This window comes from Apostichopus japonicus, chromosome 11 (assembly GCF_037975245.1).
Source record: "Apostichopus japonicus isolate 1M-3 chromosome 11, ASM3797524v1, whole genome shotgun sequence".
Classification (NCBI taxonomy): Eukaryota; Metazoa; Echinodermata; class Holothuroidea; order Aspidochirotida; family Stichopodidae; genus Apostichopus; species Apostichopus japonicus.
The window spans coordinates 22,678,627-22,702,487 of NC_092571.1; the positions used below are offsets into that span (position 1 = coordinate 22,678,627).

The following is a 23,861-nucleotide window of genomic DNA, read 5'->3' on the forward strand; positions in this document are numbered from 1 at the left end:
GGGTGGGGGCTGGTCTTGGTGGGGGTCGTGCTGGCGGTGATTGTGGTTGAAGGGTGGAATATCTTCCACACCATATTCTCACCATTACGCTACTGATTATTTAACTAACGTTACATGCCGTCTTATCGTAGCCATTTTGCTGATCAAATGTCTACAATTTAATTCCAGTTGAACTTAGACAATCATTATGCCAGTTGTTTCCATATTTGACGTTGCCCTATGGCAATCAACAGAGAAGAACGTTAAGTAGCCTTTTTTTTCTCCAATCAATCAATTTCGTCACTGTGTTAATTCTTTTGATTGACATAAAACTCAACAGTCTCCACACGCTCAGCAAGATGTCTATTTAATTCCTCATAGTAGACGCATGCACTATACACAAAAAAAAATTGTCCGTTTGCGTATAGACTAAACAATGCCCGTTACAATCTTCGGTAAATATATATAGAGCCCGAGGACTGTTAAAGCTAGCTTGAGTTAATACCCCTCTAACACTATTTCCCTATGTTTGTCTCGTTATCCACTGATATTTGTGACTTTTATGTCAACATGTAGGGTGCCAGCGAAATGGCAATCGGGTTTTCCTTGGACCCCAACCGACGCCTGTTAATGGTCTGAGTTGACTTCAAACAGACCCAAAAATCATTTAGGAAACTCACTGCAGTGTTAAGGAAACCTGTTGGTGACATTATACATACGATTTAGCTGTCTTTAGATCCAAGAGTGAAACCTTGTAACTAAATGGGTTCTTCTAAAGCATTTACGGCTTTAATTTGCTCTGAAAGCTCGCGTTTTGTTATAGATTCACGGGGTTGTGACTTTGCCGATGTGATAACATGGGGGGAAGGGGGGGGGTGGTTCAGAACGTGTTTATGCGGGGTAGATTACTTCGTGGAAAACAAAAAATAATAATGAAAGGTACTTCAAAATCCGATTAAGCGATTTGTAACCCTGATTTGTGAGGATATCGGATTCCAGGAAAGGCACAAGGCAGTTGGATAATTTAGAGGAAATTAAAACGAGCCTGGAAAACGACTTTTGGCTAAATCTGTCAGACTCAAGGCGTCTGATTGGCGCACATGTCCATATGTGCAGACAAGGAACAGAATTAAGAAAAGCTTACAAGTTGAGATAATCTCAAAGCCAAAAAAAAAACCTTTGGTAAATCTTCACAATCACGCACAAAACTGATTTGCCATATACAGGGGAAGGGGGGGGGGTCTTGGCTGTTTGATTTTTAGGATACATAAGACGTAATAAGGTGAATACTCTTTCTTTTTTTTCCTACTCTGTGAATCACATCAGGTCTGTCTGTCTGTCAATCTGGTCTTATGTTATATCTGAGTATTAATCTCGCTGTACTGCTCATCATCCATCCGTTAGATTTACACAACAACATATTGCTTCTTTGTAGCAACTTGAAGGGGAAAAAATGACGTCGGACTATTTTACTGTAGTGAAACATTGAAAAAGCCTCAAACCAATCACCCCCTCCCCCTCCCCTCAGATCTACAGAACACGTGAATGTATCAACGTTAACACACAAAATAAATATGTATCCAATTCTTACAATAGGTATACGATATAAGAATGAACTACCTGGTCTCAACTTGTATCTTAGACATGATGACGTCACATCCTGATATATATATATATATATATATAAATATATATATTTTATACTAAACATACCTGATTCTTGTATTTTGTTGGTTTCTCGTCCATCTGTCAATTGAATGAACTTTACGAAAGAAAAGTTGTTATGGTTATAAAAGTTGAGTTGAGTTGACAGTCGTAACCTACTCATTTGCCTTAAATTAGTATCTTTTTTATATGATTCTTACAGAGTTGGTAATAGAGATGGTGCCTTCTTGTCTGTTGTTATTGATTACCAAGGAAAGCCATGGGGCGACTTCTTCTTCTTCTTCTTCTTTTCTTGTCATTTTGTTGAATTTGTAAAAGAAATAACGCAAAATATCGATGAAAGTTAAATGATGGATGCATGACCGACAGTGTGTGGGATGATCGAATCAGCAATGCGCATGAGCATGAAAAAGTATGACGTCAATTTATAGTATATATATTATACATTATATGTACATATATATATATATATATATTAATATATATGTGTGTATATATATATATATTTATGTATGTATATATATATATATATATATTTATTTATTTATTTATTTATTTATATATACATATCATATATAATAAATCGATATATATATATATATATTGCAGTTGTCTTAATGTATAGGTGATTTTTTTCTTACGAATGTTTCACAGCTGTTTTAAACTGTGAACCGGGTATTATTATAAACCTCATAATTGATGCAACTCCTGCAAAAATAGAGCAGGGTTTTTTGGTTTTTTACCTTTCAGAAATATGGGGATGTGGTTATCACATAAAAACACGCCTATATTTTATCATTATTTTGAGAACCAGGAAACAATCAATGGCACAAAACATCGTACAACGGATTTAATTTGATACCAATTCACAGAAATTGGTTTTGGCGGTTTTCAAAATGAAATAAAGATCTGATTACCACTAGAGAGAAAGACACACATGCACATACACACATATATAGAGATAGACATATATAGACTATACGCAGTGGCCAATATGGGAATCTGTCTAGCATATTTTGAGCAAGGAGGGTTTAATGTTAGTTATATTTGCAATGCTAACTGTACAGTCGGGCAAGTTGCATTTGTTATCAATGTATTCAATCATTCATTCGAAGAAACAGTGGTCATACACAGCTAGAGTAAGGAATGTCGAGCACGATTGAAACCTTTTCAAAGAACCCTGCGCTGTATGAAACCTACTAACTAAGGATATGCTATACGAATTAAAAGCACAGTTCATTTGTAACGAGGTATACAGCAATTTCAATAGCGTAAACAAACATAACTAGACTGATTCTGTGTGGTTTGTTTGGGTTACCGGAATCGTATCGATCAACAACCTTCTGAGACCAAAATAAATAGACCAAAATAAAATAGGAAATAGTTTTCTTTATTTACCTCTGTCTGTATTTGAAAATGGGCAGGATTGTCGGGGTACGATCTCGTCCGTCGTATAGAGGGCGTAGAGGGGGGGGGGGGTGGGAGTAGGGGTGTGGGTAACTGTGATTCCAGCAGCAAAGAATGTAGTTAAACAAGACGCGACTGATATATAATTTCTTTCTAGTCTCATCGAAGATAGAAAGATTGCAGTTTACCCACGGTTCACGATTTTCAAGCGGATTAAGTTTCAAATAAGCCAAACTTCGAAATTCTTAACTTATACCATTAAACTCTTGATAACTCTATACGCGTATATATGGCCGTAAAGAGCAATACAAAATTGGCAACAAACATCCTGAAGAAGATAATACAGCTTCTTTATTTTGTCTTTTACGTCTTTATTTTCAGTATTTTTCTAATGAGAAAAATTGGGGAATTTAAAAGCCATATTTTACCTACATGACTTCTTAAAAGAGCAGCTCTACATACACTGCGCGCACAAAAGGCATATAAGTTGATAATATTATTATGATTGGTAATATAAGATGACATGCTGCATAAAAATGTCTACAATAGATCATGAATTGAACTGTTCTCCATTTCTCTCTCCACCTCTCTCTCTCTCTCTCTCAAATAATGTAAGAAATAAAATCAATCATATTTGTTACATTTGCTTGAAGATGTCTTTATTACCATAACTATGATATCGAAGAGAAACATCCGCTACCAATCAATGTAAACATCGAAGAGGAAATTGTTTTAATGAACAACTGATGGAGAAAAGTCCGTGTGGTACTATTCCGACGGATGGAAATTGGTTGTATCTTTTAGCCTGCGTTGCTGCGTGGAGTCATTACGAAACCCTGGAGGCATACCAGTAAATGATGAGCCCAATTACGTTAATGCCATGGAATTAAATTGTGGGAATATTGTAGGCCTATAAGTATATGATAATTATCCTTACTGTATGGTTAAGTATATCATTGACTTGAATTCACAGGTATTTTCTTAAGCACTAAGCATGCGGATAAGCATGGAGCTATTGGAAAAGTTCGCCAAAAAATTAATGAAACTCATTATACAATTAAACGCAGAACAGAACATAAACGAGAAGGAACATTAGGTTTGATATACACGACTGTACACCAAGTTGGGACAATTCTTTTTCTATACTGTAGTGTCATGTCCCGCTTCAGAGCACTCGTCTTGTCAGTAGGAGCAGTATGAATATCATCTTTCTATCAGATCGAGGTAAGGAACTGTTTGTTCCTGTCAATACCAGTGCTTTGAGAGCATGATATTGGTGTACAGTTTAGAGAGTATTAGCACTAGGAAATTGTCCCAACTGGCTGCACTGCATAACCTGGTTATGAATATTCATGACGTAAGCATACACTGTCATTGGGCAATCCGGCTCATAAGCCGTCCATATACGTAAACGGGACCGGGGGAAGGGATACGGTATATTAGGATGGATAGTTGGGGGGGGGGGCTGGAAGAACCGGTGTGGTTTCTGGGGGCCGGGAGGGTTGAGTGGAGAGGGAAGGGTGAGGACAGGTCCATAATCGGACTATAATATACCCTTATACTGTATCGATCTAGGAAGAACCACCTCTCCTTGAAGGATAATAAAGAAGTAAACGCTGGGACACATCATTCGATATTACGGCAGCGAGCACAGAAGGGGAGGGGTGGGGGAGGGGGGTACGAAGACACAGGGGTCAGATTATCTTTGGTAACACTCACAAGTAGACGTAACGTCATCGTGATCATAAGCTATAGCTTTGATATAAGGGGGACTGATGGGTTGGATACTTTTGGATGAAGTTATTTGGCTTTTGTGACCGATCTTGGGAGTCATGTTTCTTAAAAAGAATCTTCGGTGAGATTGGGATAGAAGGAGATGGGGTGGTGGCCAGAGATATGAAAGTATATAGTTGCCGCATATGCGTGTAATTATGGCAATATCATTATGAAATTATTGTTTGGATATCATACCTGGGCCACTTCGTAAAATAAACAAATAAGGAATGAACATTTTCTTGAAGATGAAAAGGATCATGAGGCAAATAATTCATATTATGTAAGTTTCATTGACCCAGTGCAAAATGTGAATCGAAATTAGAAGATCTATGTATTAAATTAGAAGTGGAAGATCTGGAAGGGAGCGGTGGGTTGGGGGACATATATAGCGATTTTTCATTTTCCGTTCTTTTATTTGGGGGGGGGGGTGTAGGGGCTCAAAAAGTCTAAATTACTCGGTTGCTAGCTTCGGTCCCGTTTCTTAAATGCAAAGAAGGCTAGATACATATCTGCTATGAGTATGTGGTGTAGTTCTATAGGCTCAGTGTTTATATCTCATGTGCAAACACACTAAACACCTTTACAATGATTTTCAAAATCTGTTCAGACAAATTTTATGCAAACAACTCCAAAAAATAATTCCTGTTTTTTTTAACCTATCACGGCCGGTGAAATTATGCTAGGAAATATAATCGTTCGTTTTAAACCTCTAGGCACAACTTCATATACTTTTACACAGAAGAAAGGTTTGGTATCGAACACGGCGTTGTATAATGGAAACTGCACGTATTCCGCTATCATAAATAGCTTATATAAAATTGTGATGTCATATGGCGACATGGGACGCCATATTTCCCCTGCCACTCATGCGTACATGATGAAATTATTTCAAGTGACAACCAATTTATCTGTTTAAAATTGACTAAATCTCCTTCGAATTCGTAAATTGATTAAAGCAATGGTAAATTTAGGGAGGTTGATCGCACAGGGCAACACAGCCAGTCTTACTGTGAAGCCCGAGTGGTCGTTTAATCAGGTTTATTCATTCTTATTATATATAGTATACGCTGATGTGAACAAAACCAGTCAAAAAATGACGTCAATATATATATATATATATATATATATATATATATATAATATATATATATAAAAGAAATATATATATATATATATATATTCTTAATTTCTCTGACATAAAGCAATATATCCATAAAAGATATTCGTATATTTTCCTGCACTTTTAGGTAAAGTTCGTTACCAATTGGGTAAACATGTTGTCATTTCGACTTTCTCGCCGGTGACGTTTTAAACAAATAGCCTTTAAGGACATAGACGGTTTGACGCTAGCTCGGTCTGTCTGCAGGAGACAACTCTGAACGCTTTCTAGACTATAGTATCGACTTGGCGGGGGGATTAAACTTGTTATAAACCACCTTTAGCTTGAATGATTGGTATTGGATGTGACCAGAAAGACATACAGGTCAGAGGGTTGGTGCAACACAGACGCCAATGAACAAACCCTGGGATCGCTTGTCACACTTAAACGTCTCTGTTAATTAAAGATTGGTCTATACTTAGGCAATCATTTGTATAGGCATCATATTGTATGTGGAATGATATCATGGCCTACTCGGTATAGGGCCGTGACTACCAAACGTCGCAAGTATATATAGGGTATCAGATATAGCTACTCCACGTACACGGGCTGATAGACTTGTCTTTCGAGTACCAAAACATGAAGTTGAACAAGAATTCCCATTGGCACGAGTACAATTACAAGGTTGTTACAGTGCGTCTTTGAGTACTTATTATCTTGTACTAGTATCTAGTAAAGATTGCCGAAATGTCCCCCAATACGACGATTACTAGTATACAAATCAATGAAGGCGTGGACTATGAGAGAATACTATAACTAGTACGATAAAGGAATCATGACAGGGGGACTCCATTCGCACAATTGATCTTTTTATTATTTTTCTTTTTTTTACAATAAAAGGTCATCAGTGCTACTCCGAAATATGAGACAAAATCGAATTAACTCAGGTCACCCATGTTCAATCTTTTACAAGGATCATAACGCCCCCTCCCTCCCTCCCCCAGAAACATCCTATTGTCTAAATTAGTCCTTCTTGATGCCCAGGAATACTATGAATACTTTGAAAGGTCACAACTTCCAGGAAAAAAGTACGTTTTCATGTAGCTGACTGAATTAAACGATTTTGTTATCAAATTTGGAAGTGATCACAAGATGACCTTCCTTTGGTGTAAGGATTAGTATACGAATCATGAATGATCATTCCTATATGTTGCATTGAGCTATACTTTATCAGCTTTTCCTCGTCATATAAAAGTTTGTGATATCTATGGTTTCGACACCCCCGATTCATGGACTTGTTTCCCTTTTTTGGAGGGGGGGGGGGGGAGGGTTCAATGTACCCTACGAACCCAAAATAATTTCAAGCGAAGAAATGATGGCACATATTTGTTGGCTATATAACATACATAGAGCATTTGAAAGTCAATTTAATCTTAATTATATTAAAAGTTGCACAAAACTTGTATTGTGAGTATTCTTATTGACGTGTTTTTACGTAACTTTCAGGTTGCTTTATCGTTTCTTCCACCTTGTTAACCCACACATTATTCGGTCGAGTTCAATCGCCATGTATCATGGAACTCACAATATTCCTGAAATGTCTTCAAGTGTACTTCACTGTTTGGATAATAACGTTGCGTTCATTGCCGCGTTTAACCCCCGGTTTTACCCCTCCCCCCCCCCATTCCTCTTGCACAGAACACATGTATCTACATCGCTCTATGTGTTCATCACATTATTTCAGTGAGATGTTGGCTTACATCGGCCGCTTCTCCTTAACCCTATGCTAATCGTCATACAAGGGTTTCAAACGATGTCAATATTTGTTTCCTGTAATTGTTCAATTCAATTACTCGAGAAAATTCTTTCTTTCTTTGCGTCAAAGATTTGCTAGAGGTCATGAATACATTATACTTGAAGTTAGGGTAAACCCTTCTCAAGTGAAGCTGATGTAGCGAGCGTTATGTACACTTCTCTTGTTAGCCTAAACACTTGACGCTCTATTGAAAAGGAAGCCACATAAATAAAATTGATGCGAATCGCATATATACCCAACTCAAGGGTTTTGCCTCGAAGGAACTCCTTCTTTTTTTCTGTGTGTGTGTAAAATGTCCCCTCCTTGACTCGGGACGGTTTCTTCGTGTATACGCGTTTGCTTTCTGGCGGCAATTGACCATTGATTTTTAGGACTAACTAAATAAGGAGAAGTGAATTAGGATGCTTAGCAAGCAGTACTACAAGGGAAAGGTCACGCCTTGAAGTCGGAAGGTTACACGTGAAAAGTACTTATGAATATAACGAGAATATTGATTTATTGATTTGGCTTACCTCTGAGTCCATTGAGGCATCCCTCTATTTTCACATTTTCAACAAGGCCTTGTCAAATTCCAACAAAATCATTTTCAGCAAAATTTAATGAGATTTTTTCACCCCTCTGCTGCCTTTTTCTCTTTTTGTTTTATTTTTTTCTTCTTCTTCATCATTTTTTGGTTTTGTGTTTGTTGTTAAAAATAATATAAATCTGTATTTGGCTTTGGGTTTCTATCAAAGTTGCTGTCATTCTGACCACGTGGCATAAATGTTCACGCCTGATTGGATATCCCCTCATTTTTAACGGAATCGAGATTTTTGTCTTTACGATCAATTAGATGCTAGGGAATTATTAACAGTTTTATCGCACGTAAAATAATGTTGTGTCCCTCAAAATGTAAATTCATGTTTCATCATTTCGTCTACAATCATTCGAAGTTAATATCTAATTTATATCATTCCTGTTGCGACCATCGGTTGGACGTACACGGATCCTCCGACTTAGGCCCGAAGATATAGACAGTTAAAAGCGTTGAGACTGAAAAACAATGTCATCATTAAGTCATCTTTAGAGCATTCCATATTTTAGATTCCGTTTTTTTTTCCATTTCATTCCATGTTTCCATATTTTAGATTCAGATTAACGCCATCTGCAATAACCGTTAATAGGACATTTTAATAAATAACGGCAACTTTAAGAACAAGTGGCTATATGTTGTCATCAGACTTGATTAAGTCTTAAACCTCGTGTGTGAACAAGACTATTGAAGGGATCTTACACATGCGATACCACCCAAACAGAAGCAGATTTTTCTTAATATTTTTTGGGGGGGAGGGGAGGGGGGCAGTTATTCATCAAAGGTATTTCATATTACCCAATGATGATGGTTGGGATTGTGCCTCCTTTGAGTGACGGGGTGGCAGAGTGGGGGGGGGGGCATATGTCGGTAGTGTTGAAGTATAGTAGCTTCTATTTTCAAGTACACAGTGTTTCTCGTGTAATAATTGACTGTTGTAGATACCATCACACTGACACAATTCTCATGCTCAATGAACCCTGACAGGTTATATTACTCGATCGTTTATACTTTTTATATAACAGAGTTATGAAAGGTAAATACACTTTGTAAAATAAAAAAAACCTGCTAAATCCCCTCTGGGGACATGAAAGGATCCAGCCCAACGTGTTACGATTGTGCCAAGTTTATATCTACATGTATATCTTGAAAAATAAGCAAAAAGTTAATAGACTCTCTTTTGCTTTTCTTCTTGACAACTTAAACTTTTAAAAATCATTCCACCAAACAAACGAAAAAAAGGGGGACGGTTTTTCAATTAACTAAATCTCTTCAATCAGTGATTTATGAATAACAAACTATATAGATACAACAAAGAAAAACAAACCACAAACGTTCACGAAAATATACAAACCATTAAAAATACAATCAAGAAAAGAAATGAAACAATGAGAAATATTTGAGTTAAAAGCCTTTCACACCTCGTCCGCCAGTTTGTCTACCCTCAGACAGGTGAACAATGTGACAAAGTGGAACAGAGGGTTCATCGAATTAGAACCCCACGGCGTATCCACTTTATTTAAACTATAGTGAAAAATTCGAAAAAGATAGAAAGATATAAACCAGCTAATGACACGACATACAAACACAGAACAGCAGGGAATCGAAAAATTTACATTTTTGAGATACCAATAGAAAAAAAATTAGCTACTTTTTTTCGAACCGTGGTTTTTTCCTTTCTCTATATATTAATGATGAAAGAATTCTTTGAAGAGAACAAAATATTTTACAACTAAATCTTTCCAGAAATTATTACAAGTTTATGTTAAGATATACATATATAAATCGTCAGTTGGCTACATATGTAGAGTTCATTGCTTGAAAGTATTACAAACGTACATTATAACGATTTGGATCACACGAGAAACCATCAATGGGATCAGAGCGGTGCCGGGAAGGTTGCTTGGGGGTTCGGGGGGTGTGGGGAGAGGAGGGGTGGATGATTGTCGTGGCATGGTGTGTATTCAAGGACCATACATAATACTGCCTCTCTGTGAATCGACGTCGTGACAGGGTAAACATTTAACGGAGATTTATGTCAGAATATTTCACGTTCACAAAGAACGGACCATTTTCACTTCTCGTTTAGAAGGGCTAGAATCATATTCGATGCAATGACATAGACACTAATCGCCCAGTTTTACTTCAACTGTCATATGGTATGCTTCTCGGCCTTTTGGCTAAGATCATGTGTAGTATCTGTTCCCTTTCGAGGGGAATGGTGATACACACCCGACGATGATCACACAGTCACAGTCCCAATGCAAGGGGACTGGGGTTGAGAGCGGATCAGTCGTTTGGTAGTTTGGTTTTCGTGCCCAGGTTCTTTCCTGAGTGATTTTTCTTAATAAGTATCATAATGGTAGTTACATTTGCTTTCTTTGAGGATCAGTATCTGAAAGGCTTTGTTTATAGTGAAAACTTTTTTGTTTTGCTAATTTAGAAATATATGCTTTTTTGTCAGATTACATTTTTTTCAGATGTTGTCGTCCAAGTAGATGTTTTCAATCATTTTGTACCCTTGAGAGCTCCACTCACCCCACCCCATCCCCACCCCACACCACCCCCACCCCACTCAAGTCTCTCTCCCCACACCCAAGCCACTTGAGAACAGTGTAATTGCAACTCTGTTCTTTTGCGCCGTTACGCAGGCGAGTTGATGGCAGCATTTATAAATTAAGAGCGACTAACTCAAAGTTACGTAGAACCGTCTGTTACAGTAGCTTTCCTATAGGAAATTAATGAGTTATAAAAGACACTTATCCATCCTAACAGTGATTCGTCATTGTTTTCGTAAATTTCATGATAAGGGCTGAAGGTAGGCAGAGAGTGAGGAGGGGAGGGGATGGGAGGGGTAGTGAGATGGAAAGGGAGAGCTCCAATCACCCCCACCCCACCCCACCCCACCCACTCAACCCTAAGGAGAATGGAGAGGTGAGAAAAGTTTTGAAGTGAACAAAAAGCAAAATATTTGGACTCGGCGAATATAACTTGAACCGTTGTATCTAATCACAACTGGGTATTCTAAATAAACTTTGACATATTTGCACAACATTTTGTCACGAACGTAACCAAACGAATGATTCATTCAGCGGTGTCCTTTAGGAATGTTTGAACAAATTTTCAACTCATGATTTGGCAGTTGGCTTTCTACAGTGTCTGCATTAAATTTTGTTTTTCTAAAATTTCCAACCTACCGTAATCAAGTAGGGAGAATTTTTATTTCACCACTTTATCCTTAAAGTGATGTGGTTTTTCCTATGAAAACAAATACCCATTTATTCCTTAACCACCCGAACTTATCAAATTAAGTTATACCCTGTACGCTAATTGGTACTGATAGATGAAAACCTCAGACCAAGAAGAATATCTTGTTTTGTTTTATTTATTTTCCTTTAAAATGTTTTTTTATTTTATTTTACGCTTACTTTATTTGCTTACGGTGAATTGTGCAATTATTTTCATTGAAAATCTCTAAACTTAATGATTTTAAAACCACGTCTATAACCACCCTTGGTTGATGGCGCCAATTTTTCGCATTTCGTCCTTCTCAAATATTACGTTTAACTTTCTCTGTTAAGTTCCGTAATAATTTACCTCCCTATAGCAAAACTGACCTAGACTATAATTACTGAGTGGTTGCGATTGAAGCTGACATTTATACGCAAGAAAGGAATTCAGTCGGTCACACATTTCAAGGGTTTTAGACGCTAAACGTTCCTCCAAGGTTAATTCCTATTGAAAGAACACACACAAGAAAACACGAATAATCAATTCTAGATGAAGGCTGAAATTTGTGAATGAATTTGTTTCCTTTCTTCGTCAGGATAAACTTCTTCATAAATTGGTCGATCATACGACTAGATCTTCATGCTAATTATACGCTATGTTACGTACTTAATCAGCTAGATTTTCTTGTTACACGTATTTCCTACCTTCGTCTGATGAGTCCCAAAAAAGGACGAAACCGGTCGTGAAGTGGAATTTTTCTGGTGTGTTATTCTTGATTTATTTACTATATATATATATATATATATATATATATATATATATATATATATACATACATATATATATATATATATATATATATATATATATATATATATATATATATATATATATATAGGAGCCATTGTAACATTTGAAGTTCGAACTAACTTACAAGAATGCAACGCCTTTGTGTCAAATTGGTATTGTTGATAATAAAGTCAAAAGCACACATAAATATTTGATCATTAACAATAGCCTATTGTCTACTTAAATGACCTTTGCAATAAGTGACCCTCACCCATGACCATTGACCCTGAAAAATCTGCAGCCATTTTGTATTTCTAAGAACAAGGAGAATTTTTATTTGTGTTTAATTCAAATGTTCAAGGTGTATTGAAAAGAGCGCCATGATTGCGTTTACTTCAAAAACGACGTTGATATTTGATTATGCTAATTCAGCCACTATTCCTCATTTACGTCACTGTTTTCGACCATGTTATTTTTACGTTAACTTGATTTGCTTCTTAAGCTCTTCCGGTTTTCAAGATTTTTACCTCCTAAAGTGTGTTTAACTATATAGATTAGCCTATAATCCTATAGACTAACTTATGGTGACGACAGCTCCTCGGTACATCCTTATTCATTAACTGTTCATCCATTGTTTTATAAATTCAAATATATCAAGCCTTAATGTTCTCTATTATTCAGCCCCGGCCTCGCTAGAGAAAATGGGAAATATTCTTGTTTATGAAGGATGTGTAACTTTGCGAAGGAAGTGCGTTCTTTCATTTAATGGAAATGCACTTTCTCTTTATCGGAAATAACTCTGACATTTAAGCCTAACTGTGACCACAAGGTGATAGGTGATTGGTTGATGTGCATATTCATTTATTGTTGTTGGGTAATATGCATATTCAATAGTTTGCTATTGTTTTCTTACCTACGCAGACTCCTCCACAAACAAAAGGGCGGGTAGTTGATCCTCACGAGAGCTGGATATCATTCGTCAAACACTCTTCGAAAGCAACCAAAGAAGACAAAAAATGTAAAAATAGGAGGAAAAATGACAGATTGGTAAGTACTCTTTTTGGTCACACTTTTTTTTTACGTTTATATAAAACGTTGTTAAGTTTCCTACAACTGTTTAAAATATGCATGCCTATTTTACAATGTTAATGTGTTTTATTTATAAATATTTTGCAATTTATAATATCAGATTGGCCAACCAGGTGCTGAAGGGCCCCCTGGACCCATGGGTCCACCAGGTCCAGCCGGTGCCGTTTTAACAAAGGATGAAATTCTGACAGAATTCAGAACAATTATTAGAGGTGAGTTGTGCCATAAGGGAACACAACCTGTTCAACGTCGTTGGCATTTATGTTGACTCTTCCAAATATTTCCAAATTTGTTCTTGATTTCCAAATATTGATGACAACTCAGTCGTAATCTGTATATTATGATGTGTTGATTCACAACCATTGAAAGGATCAATTTTGTTTTACATAAGTCCTCATACTGGCAACAGTAGTGGATCAATGATTGCTCTAGTGGAGTACGGTCGGGTGGGGAGAGGGCGCGGGGGGGGGGGGGGTAGGGGTAGGGGCGGAGGTGGAAGTATCAGTAGATACCATTATTAATAACGAAGCAGGGTGCATAAGAATATATCGGTAAAAAAAGAAACTTCCATTGACGTTAGTTAAATGCTGATACAGTCCAAAATAATTATTCATCCATTTTTGTTACAAAATTTTCAATGGAATGATATAAACCGAAGATTTCTCAATTCAACGAGAAACCATACATGGTGCCAAAAGTTTTCTAACAGCAAAGTTAATGATACCTTTTTCATGTACAACTAGGATGCAATGACCTACTTATTGGTTGGGATACGCGGAAATAACGGTAGTTAACGGAGCCTTAATAACTATATTTGTCGGATGAATTATGCGATTAAGATGAATTTTAATAGGTCATTAGATCCCAACTATTAAACTTACCATAGAAAATACGGTATTTACTTGTGGAAACAATTGGCACAATTAACGGGCCAACAATAGGAACTGGATGTTACCTCCATCCGGGTTATTTTCAATCCGGGTGTTTGTATATTTTTTACGCACTATTGACGGTTTAATACGGTGGACGATGATTATGTAGGTCTATGTCTTACACGCAACATTTGTTGATATCAATTTTTAATAAACATCATTTATTCTTAATTTCACATTTCTTTTCTTTCTTTATTATTCCATCTTATACAGAAGCTGCTGAAAGAAGAGCACAGATTTTAGTCTATGAGAAAGTGAGTACAAAGGGAAAAATGCGGAGCTTCAAGTGGGTGGGTTCCAACCAGGCGCGTAGCCAAGGGGGGGGGGGGGGCGAAGGGGGCAGCCGCCCCCCCCCCTTGAGCACATTTTTTTTAAATGTTTTTATGATATCGCTAGTAATTTCAAAAGAGAAAAAGCTAAGATGCAACTTACAAGGCCTGGGAAGTGCCATTTCCAGCGATCTGGGAGGCATTAGTTTGCAATGCCGTATCGACGGCTCTGATAGTTTGCCTACAGTTTCGCCCCTCCCTTGGCAAATTCCTCGCTACGCGCCTGGTTCCAACACTCCGACGACGTCTATATGATGATAAATTAATGTCTCTTCCCCCTCTCCCCTCCTACCCACCCTATCCTCCCCTTCCTCTTCCCAGTCCTCGCCCTCGTTCATTCTTTGCAATTCCAGTCACCAAACTTCAATGCTAAAAGGTTTAATTTATCATGTTATTTTGTTCTATAGTGCCCTAGCTGTGCTCCTAACATCACAGAAGCCACGCAGCCTTGGCTTCCAGAGGTTGAAGATATCCTATTAATGCCGATTCTACCGATCGCCTTCCACTGTAAACTTGAAAGAGATTTGAGGATATCAGGCAAAGTCAAACTTGAAATCACAAATTACCAGACGGTGAGTTTATTTTCTAAAAACATTTAGTATAATGTTGTAATCAATATCGCCAGATTCGATATGACGTCATGGCAACTCGATGTTAAATGTAAGATACTCATGAATAAACAACAGTAGCAATTCTGAATGGATACTCATGAATAAACATCAGAAGCAATATCAAGGTCAAAGTTAGACATTATTTTAAGGTTATATCAGAAAGGAGACACGAAGGGAACAACAGAGGAAGCAAAAACATTCCCTATAATTATTTGCGAGCAAAGATTGGGTGAAAAGGTACCGCACTGAAACTCATGAATAATTCATAAATTTGTAACACTATATACCAACAACAACCTAAAATATCTAGAGGTCTAAACATTTACAAGTGAATTTGTCAAACCAGGGAGTTGTTATGGAACAACTCCCTGGTCAAACTTAAAATCAGCATCGTCCATTTTTATGTTGTAAACCATGAAGCTTAGATAGAAAACTACTATGACTTATATTTACTTTAGCCTTGCCATTCAGTCGCTTTGTATGATCAGGCAATATTTTAATAATTCATAAATATCCATCCAAAGCAGAGGAAAGTTCACGTACATCCAATTATCCTCATCTCCGCTCGTAAATATCTCTAGGAAAATTTCTTCTTTGTTAGTCTTGCTATTTCAGTCGTTCTGACTAATGAGAAATGGATTGCTTTCCAAACCTGCCTTATCGAGATCTTTTACGCTACAAATTGTTCACCTGAAAGAGTGCTTAGAAAACTAGAGAAACTCTTGAGTTGTTGGAAATTTAAACCGAATACGGTACAGCAAAAGCGTTAGTTGAGTACAGGAATCAAACATCATGAGATCCTGTCAAAATGACCCCTTTTTCAGCTTCGTGCTTATTCTGTTCGTTATCATGGTATGTTATAATAGCCCTGGTGTTCATTTTTTTCTACACAGACTGATTCTAGTGGTTTGTTCAAACGTGGTAGTGGCCTTGACGTCACATCCGGCAGATTCACCGCGCCCAGAAGCGCCATTTACCAGCTGTCTGCAAATTTCCACATACGTCACAAACGACCAATTTCAAATGTGGAGCAGGGCCAAGTCAGCGATGATGCGCCCAGGCCTAAGGAATATCTCCGTTTAATGATATGCATTAATTCACTCTGCGACGATCATGCGTGAGTCAACTTATCCCTTATATACTTGCACAGAATACTGGGGAAAAAAATCCAACATTTTATACCGCAGCTAATTTTTGGTCGATCTTGTTAAATTTTCGATACTGACATTCACTAAACTTGACTAAACAAGTGTTATTTAAATATTGAACAAATAGTGAAAATTTCTTAAATTTCTGATTCAATATTTGTATGTGGTTAATAATGACGTAACGAACGCTTTTTTTTTTTTGCTTTCTTCTTATTTCTTAATAGGTCTCTTGAGTTCATTTCTGGCTTCGAAAGCAGCAGTCGGATATTTACAGTCAGTGTCTCCGGTCTTTTGACGTTAGAGGTAGGTCGCCTCCCCCCACCCCTAGGGGCGTCGAGAAAAAATCGGGCCCCAGGAAAAATTTATAACCGTGCCCCTTCTTGAACCCTTCATTTTCCTTAAGTATATTATGAAAATGACACTGCATTATTGTTATTCCGTATCTGCGCGGCGCCCGTTAATTCATCCGGGCCCAGGGCATGTACCCTTACCCCCCATCCATATCGTTACGCCTGACTTTATTTGTGAAAAGAACCGAGTGCTTCGTATAAAATAGCCTGCATTTAAAAAAAGTATGAATTATATGAACTAACAGTCGCAGTGGCGTAGGAAGGTACTTTTGAGTGGGGGGGGGGGGGCTGAAGACTGATGGCCGGCCTGGGGGAGGGGGTGTCCTCCTCCCCTTTGGAATTTTTTGCATTTCCAGGTGGCCTCAGATGCAATTTGGTGCAATATAGCACACTTCAACACTCACTCCATTTTGTTAACTTAATTTTGTATTTTCACCTGGCCTTAGATGCAATTTGGTGCTCCAAATGAGATTTTTTTTCTCATTTGGAAATGAAAAAGGGGTTTTCTGACTTGCGAAGCGGGGGGGGGGGGTCGGAATGATACTTCCGCCCTCCACATTTTTCACTGGGGGGCTGGCGCCCCCAGCCCCCCGGTTCCTACGCCCTTGAACAGTCGGTTACTTTGGCATAAGTTTAGACGATAAGTTAGTACTTTCATAATTCTATGAGGAGGAAAATTCAACACTATTTAAAACAGAATTCAAAGCAAAATAGCAGCTTCTGAAGTGAAGTGAAAATTTTGAATTACTGAAATTTAATTAATTAATGTTCAAGTACAAAAAGTAGGACATTTTAAATTATTGAAAGCGTGGGTGTAGTACGTGCCCACATGTTCTTCCCTTCCCTAAAATACCGTATGCAATTTCATAATATTCGTAAATATATATGTTTTGACGATTTATTTATCTTTATTATTTATTTATTTATTTGGTTTTATTTCAATATTGTTTTAACAGAAGGATCAGTATGTGTCGGTCTTCATTGATAATAAATCTACACAGAGAATTTACGTCCAGTCAAGATCGGACTTCTCAGGATTAATAATGGGGGCGTGATCATTCACTGGGATTGAAATCTCCATAGCAACCGATCTTACCTGATAAAGGCAACCAGTTTGATGCAGATGAAAGTTGGGGAAGCGCCAGACACTGATATAAGAATGGTGTAGTTATCCCAATGCACTTAGAGGCTTTAATACGAGTGTCGGCTAGGCTAGCCAATACTACCACAGTATCATTCACTAAAGGCATAGGCCTAAAATACTAACACGAAATGCTTCTGGAATGCTCCATGGGTGTAGGGCTTTAAACTGAACGTAAGTCAGTTCCTTTGGTTGAAATATGAACTTATAACTAGTCATATCTGAAAAACGTACATCTAAAAATCGATGCAATCTCTTCTTTTCCACGATGACCAAGGTAGAATTATGCCCTTTGGGCGGGAACTGCAGCTGCTGCAGACGACAAGTGGTTTATCAATTAAACTGTTCATGATTATAGACCAATGACGAGCTACAATGGTTCTAAGCGCCCTGTCGTCTGCGTGATAATTGTTAATGTTAAAACATTTATACTCACGAAACTCGCGGGGTCAGGTATGCATGGCTAAAAATCAACAAAATTAGCTCAGGTTTTGTCTGCAAAAAGTATTGTTGAAAATATAAACTCGAGATGCTGAAAGTTACACATTGTTTATATACTTGGCCTACTCAATGTTGGTATCATAGGATGTACAAAAAGTTAAAAAAAAAATATATAAAAAACCGCCTAGACGGAAATCAGTCACATGCATCATAAGTATTATATTTGTTCCTCTTCTCTTTTTCCATCTGTACTACTCATTTGTTATTATTTAAAAATCTGTGCAATAAAATTATAAGCTGGGAGTTATATAAAACGGCTGTCTTAAACGGCTATAAGTAACCTGAGTCTGTATATATACAACGTGGAGCATGTTATATGAGACTATTACAAATGTTCACAGTATCTTATTGTTCATAGGACCCCTACGTTTATGTATGAGGTTTATTGTATACTTTATCATTCTCATCGTGAAAAAGGATTCTTTTTCGGTAGATGGAATGAAATCCTTTTTCTTATTTGAGGTGAAATGTAAAAGTAAACCACGCCCTCTTTTTTCTCATAAGCCATCCCTGTATGAATTATAAAATGATGGACAAAAAGTGAAAACCACGTGATGTGATTTTGTGCTACAAGTAAAACAAGTACAATTTAAGTTCCGTTATGGTGCTTCTTTATCAAATTACTTGGACTGTGTCAGGAACATCAGTCATTCTAAATTTCTGAACATATCTTTATTAAGAAATTTCAATTAATCCGTTCAGACTATGGTCTAATTTTGTCAGTGTTGTTTAACTGTTGCATGTACGAGTTATCACTATATTAGTTATCTTGACTATAGCAGATTGGTAGTAACGTTTTCTATCGTTTCTTACAAAATGAACTCGTATGAATAATTTGTTGGGTATAAATCACAATACGACTTACCGTAGCTGCTGGGGTGGGTGGTGTGTATGGAGGATGGCGAATTTATATTTCTTTTATCGCGGGGGATGGAGTGGGGGGGGGGGGTGGGGGAGTAGGGATGACAGTTCAAGGAGGAAGAAACAAAGAATAAGCACTGCTCCTTTTCAGCAGCACTGCCGTTATATAACTTTATAATCATAATAGTAAAAAAAGAAGTCCATTGCCGGAGAAGATGAAATCATAAGAAAGCTTGGTAAATGAAGAAATATCATGCCAATTAGTTCGTTATTTTGCCTCGAGCCTTAAAAATAAATTTGGCAAAGTTGTATATAAGTGAAGGTGCTCATAGTTTGTCGAAGAAAACTATAAATACATAGTATCATACGGAATACCCTCACAGGTTTTAGATATCTATCTATGACTTAGGCTTAAATAAATAGAATATTAACACGTGAACCAGTTATGCGAATCATGGATGCAAGCATTGACATATTTATGTTGCAACAGCTGTTTAATGGTGCATACATGTTTAGTTGTATATGTATTGCTTTCATAATTTTAAATCGTTTATACTAGAAACATGCGTTCGATTTGAGTGACAAAATTCTTAATCCTTGTGTAGGGGGAGGGGATTGTGGGAAGGGAAACCGTGAATCCCCAATCATAGGAAACATTACCATATCATTCTAGTAATTTAATTAGCCCTTAACTCATCTTTTAGCGGAAGTTTACCCACCTCTGAATTTTATCAAGTTAATAAGTCGGGTGTGGGGGGGGGGGTAGGCTGCGTGGGTTGGGATGAGGGAGACGGATTGCCATTCAGTAGTGCGAAATGTGTGCACCTTATATCCGAATATGTTATCGTTGTACACGCATTTGGAACAGGGAGTGGCTGGGTGGAGGGGAAAGTGGGTGGTGTTGAGGGGGGGGGGGGGGGTTAACACGTCGAGATTGTAATATCTTTGTTCTTCATTCATGGTTGAACAATTGGGGAACTTTACTTCTTTTTACGAACTTCCGGTCATTTCATATAGTGCTAAGGGGTGTAAACCACATTTTAAAACCTTGGTTATATCATGGAGCTATTATAGCTCCATGGTTATATGCACCGTTGGTTTTGAAGAAGTATAATAGTTCGATGTCTGGTCCTTTGCCATTCTTCATATATACGAATGAACGAGACCTGTGTATTTTCTGTGTTTGTTTTAAAATGCATTTACGTGTGTACATAATAATATTAATAATAATATGGAAATCTTTATGTTATTTAATGCATGAGGAATTGAACCCAAAAATGTTCCATGGAAAATATATGTGGAATATCTTAAAACGCCTTTTTTTTATCTTTCTCGTCTTTGTCACTAATATTGTGTCTCATTGAAATGCGGTTGTAACAAATTATACTGCCGAAAGAGTTCGCCAGCGTAGTGACAGAAGCAGCCAAACAAAAATAATTAATTTCTAAATGGTAAAACAAAGTTATTTATTCTCATTCCAGAGCGCTGAAACTGACACAACAAAATATTGAAAAAATGTTTTCATATATTTATCCAACATGTCCTTCACACCCTAAACTCTACACGAAACTAAATTAAAGAAACCAAGACAGAAGGCCAATCAAAAGACAGTTTTTGGGGGGTCAAAGTCCGCGCTTTCTTTCCTTACTCCCGGGGGAGGTGGCTATGCATACGCGGGGTGGGTGAGGGGGTCGTCAGTTGTGGAGAGGGCGACTTGGACGACAGGCGGGAAGGGAGAGGTTGATCTAAATGATACCTTTTGTGTATACTGTACGCGATGAAGGCGAAAGCATTCCTCACCCGCAGGTTTATATAATAGATGGCGCTGATCTGAATTTCACGTTCTTCAGAGATTGTTTATCCGAGCAGCTAATAAACTATTGCGATTCCATTGCAGTATCGGAGAGCATCGAAAATATCTGAACTTGTCAACCAATGCCCGTTTTAGTACTTAAGAACATCTAAAAGGAACGGATCATGTGCAAGTATATACATTGGAAGTATGTTATGTTTGTCCTGCAGTGGAGTAACCAGCGAGGGGAGGGTATGGGATGGGAGGGAGGGAGTGGTGAGGATGGGAGGGGAGAGGATGGGAGGGGAGGGGATGATGTGAGGGGATGGGAGAGGATGTGAGGGAGAGGATAGGAGACATAAAGAGTGTGTCGGAGAATCATGATCCCTAGCAACAAATGCCCGTTCTCTTGACTGGCAGATCAAAGATGAATTATTATTCGTAGGGTGTATACTTTAGTATGATGGAAACGCAGTCTTGTTGATTGACACTTGGAAGGTTAACTGACCAGCAACCGAAAAATGATGCAAGTCGAAATGCAGCATGGGCCAAATTATAAAAAGCATAGAGACAGGTCGGACCCCGGGGACAATTACGATACTGTGTCCCCTTTTTCGAAGCGCTTATAAATTTAGGGTAAGTTCATATTGAAAATGAGAACACATTATTCTTTATCCCATGTTTCCATCATAGTTATCGTGAAATTCATAACAAGTGTCACGAAGTTATTTAATACAGCACCATAACAATCGTGGATCAACATTACCAATATCCACCTTAGTTATCGTGCATGACCACAACGAGAATCGTGTGAATAAGTACAGTCTCGGATGCGCCGTCACTGGGGTATCTATAAACGTTATGAATATATCTGAATACTATATACGTTATGAATATATATGAATTCTATATACGTTAAACCTTCAACAGAACATGTCGCTTTCTAGTCACTTCGCCCAACAACCATTTCGCCCAAATGCCATTTCGCCCAACCAGCCTGGTCATTTCGCCCAACCAGCCTGGTCATTTCGCCCAACCAGCATGGTCATTTCGCCCAACCATCATAGTCATTTCGCCCAACCAGCATGGTCATTTCGCCCAACCGTGTTGGTCATTTCGCCCAACCTTATTTTTACTAATATTCAGTCAGAATATTATTACTTTTTCTATTCACTGGTTCAATTTGATTTTTTTTTTGCGTTAGGTTACTTCGTAATAGGTAAATAAAAGAGTGAGGTCCGCTCGATATCGATCGAAGTCTGAACAGTACGTTATTTCGTTTATAATGGGAGGATTACACTACTTTAGGCGTTTACACATACAATGGAAGTTATATTATTATACAAACACAGGGGAATCGGTCTTCATAAAAACCTATCAAACCTGACCCCTAAAACACTGATCCATCATACTGACTAAAAATTCCCGAACGTTTCCTTATTAAATTGAAGAAAAAAATATAAAACCCGTCCGTAATATTGAAGTACTATATTTAATCAATTTAACCACTTTATCAATGTAACCACATATGAATTAACATTTGTAATCAATTTAACCACGACTTCAAGTTTCCTTAATACTCGGTTCGAATCCCATAACGTTAACAATTCCCGAACGTTTACTATCAAACCTAACCCCTAAAACACTGATCCATCCTCAAGATTCCTTAATATTCGGTTCGTATCCTGTAACGTTAAAAATTCCCGAACGTTTCCTTTTGAAGTATCATATTTAATCAAGGTTGGGCGAAATGACCGGGCTGGTTGGGCGAAATGACCAGGCTGGTTGGGCGAAATGACCAGGCTGGTTGGGCGAAATGACCAGGCTGGTTGGGCGAAATGACCAGGCTGGTTGGGCGAAATGACCAGGCTAGTTGGGCGAAATGGTAAGGTTGGGCGAAATGGCAGTTGGGCGAAATGGTTGTTGGGCGAAGTGTCCTGCTTCCAACATGTCAGGAGTGTCAGGTAGGTGTTGCTTTAAATACAAGTATATCAGCTTGCACAGTGTACTTAAATGATCACAAAGACAATTGATATGTATAATTTCATCATTTTTTTTATTATAAATGCTCCTGTTATGATGGTTGCAAAGGAAGATGCCTAAATGGTAACTAATTGCTGAAAATTAAAAATTAAAAAGCTTGACCATACAGAAGTCATGAATATTAAAGTAAATGCATAACAGTCATGAATACTAATGATCATGCATAACGTCATGAATATTAATGTAGTACTTTCATTCAAACGTATAAAGAGAGCACCTTCCGATGAAGTACATTTAAGAAATTAAAACAACAAACAATTCGTGAACTGCATTGCAAAATATCATTTTAGGCATGAGTGTGTTATGTTTGAAAGTTTCATTTGAAAGAAGTGGAAAATTCTCCAAAACCTGTCTGCATCATAGGAATTCCGTACGGAGAACCTTAAATCGGACATTTTTCCACGAAAAATGTACCAGTGTATCTGTAAGAAGCGTGCAAAAAAAAAGGAGAGAAGAAAATAGAGAAAAAGAAAGATATTTTATGCATTTGAGACATTACCTAACTCAAAATTTCATCAAAATGACACGAGGTGTTTAAATTCAGAGCACGACTCTAACCGTTTTTGCATTTATACTTTCGGGATCTAACAACTGTTTATAATAATGACTGTAAAAGCCCCATAAAATATAAGGTTATATGTTATATGAAAATGGGAAGAGGTTAAACCAGCAAAACTCGAAACTTATCAAACGATTTGTGACTGACCATCTTATAGTCGTCAATTTCTGGC

The 23,861-nt window shown here is 37.6% G+C and overlaps 1 protein-coding gene and 1 pseudogene across 1 annotated transcript in view; both read left to right on the forward strand.

Moving 5' to 3' along the window:
* LOC139976165 (adipolin-like) overlaps positions 1 to 20,608 on the forward strand; it is a 44,448-nt gene extending 23,840 nt beyond the window's left edge. The window contains exons 2-8 of the mRNA XM_071984645.1: positions 13,255 to 13,380; positions 13,523 to 13,634; positions 14,568 to 14,608; positions 15,091 to 15,255; positions 16,188 to 16,411; positions 16,667 to 16,745; positions 17,749 to 20,608. Coding sequence (XP_071840746.1) covers positions 13,255 to 13,380; positions 13,523 to 13,634; positions 14,568 to 14,608; positions 15,091 to 15,255; positions 16,188 to 16,411; positions 16,667 to 16,745; positions 17,749 to 17,847 — 846 coding nt within the window. The 3' untranslated portion in view covers positions 17,848 to 20,608. The remainder of the gene's footprint in view (positions 1 to 13,254; positions 13,381 to 13,522; positions 13,635 to 14,567; positions 14,609 to 15,090; positions 15,256 to 16,187; positions 16,412 to 16,666; positions 16,746 to 17,748) is intronic.
* Positions 10,474 to 10,550, forward strand: LOC139976584 (U2 spliceosomal RNA; annotated as a pseudogene).
* Positions 20,609 to 23,861: the final 3,253 nt, after the last annotated feature.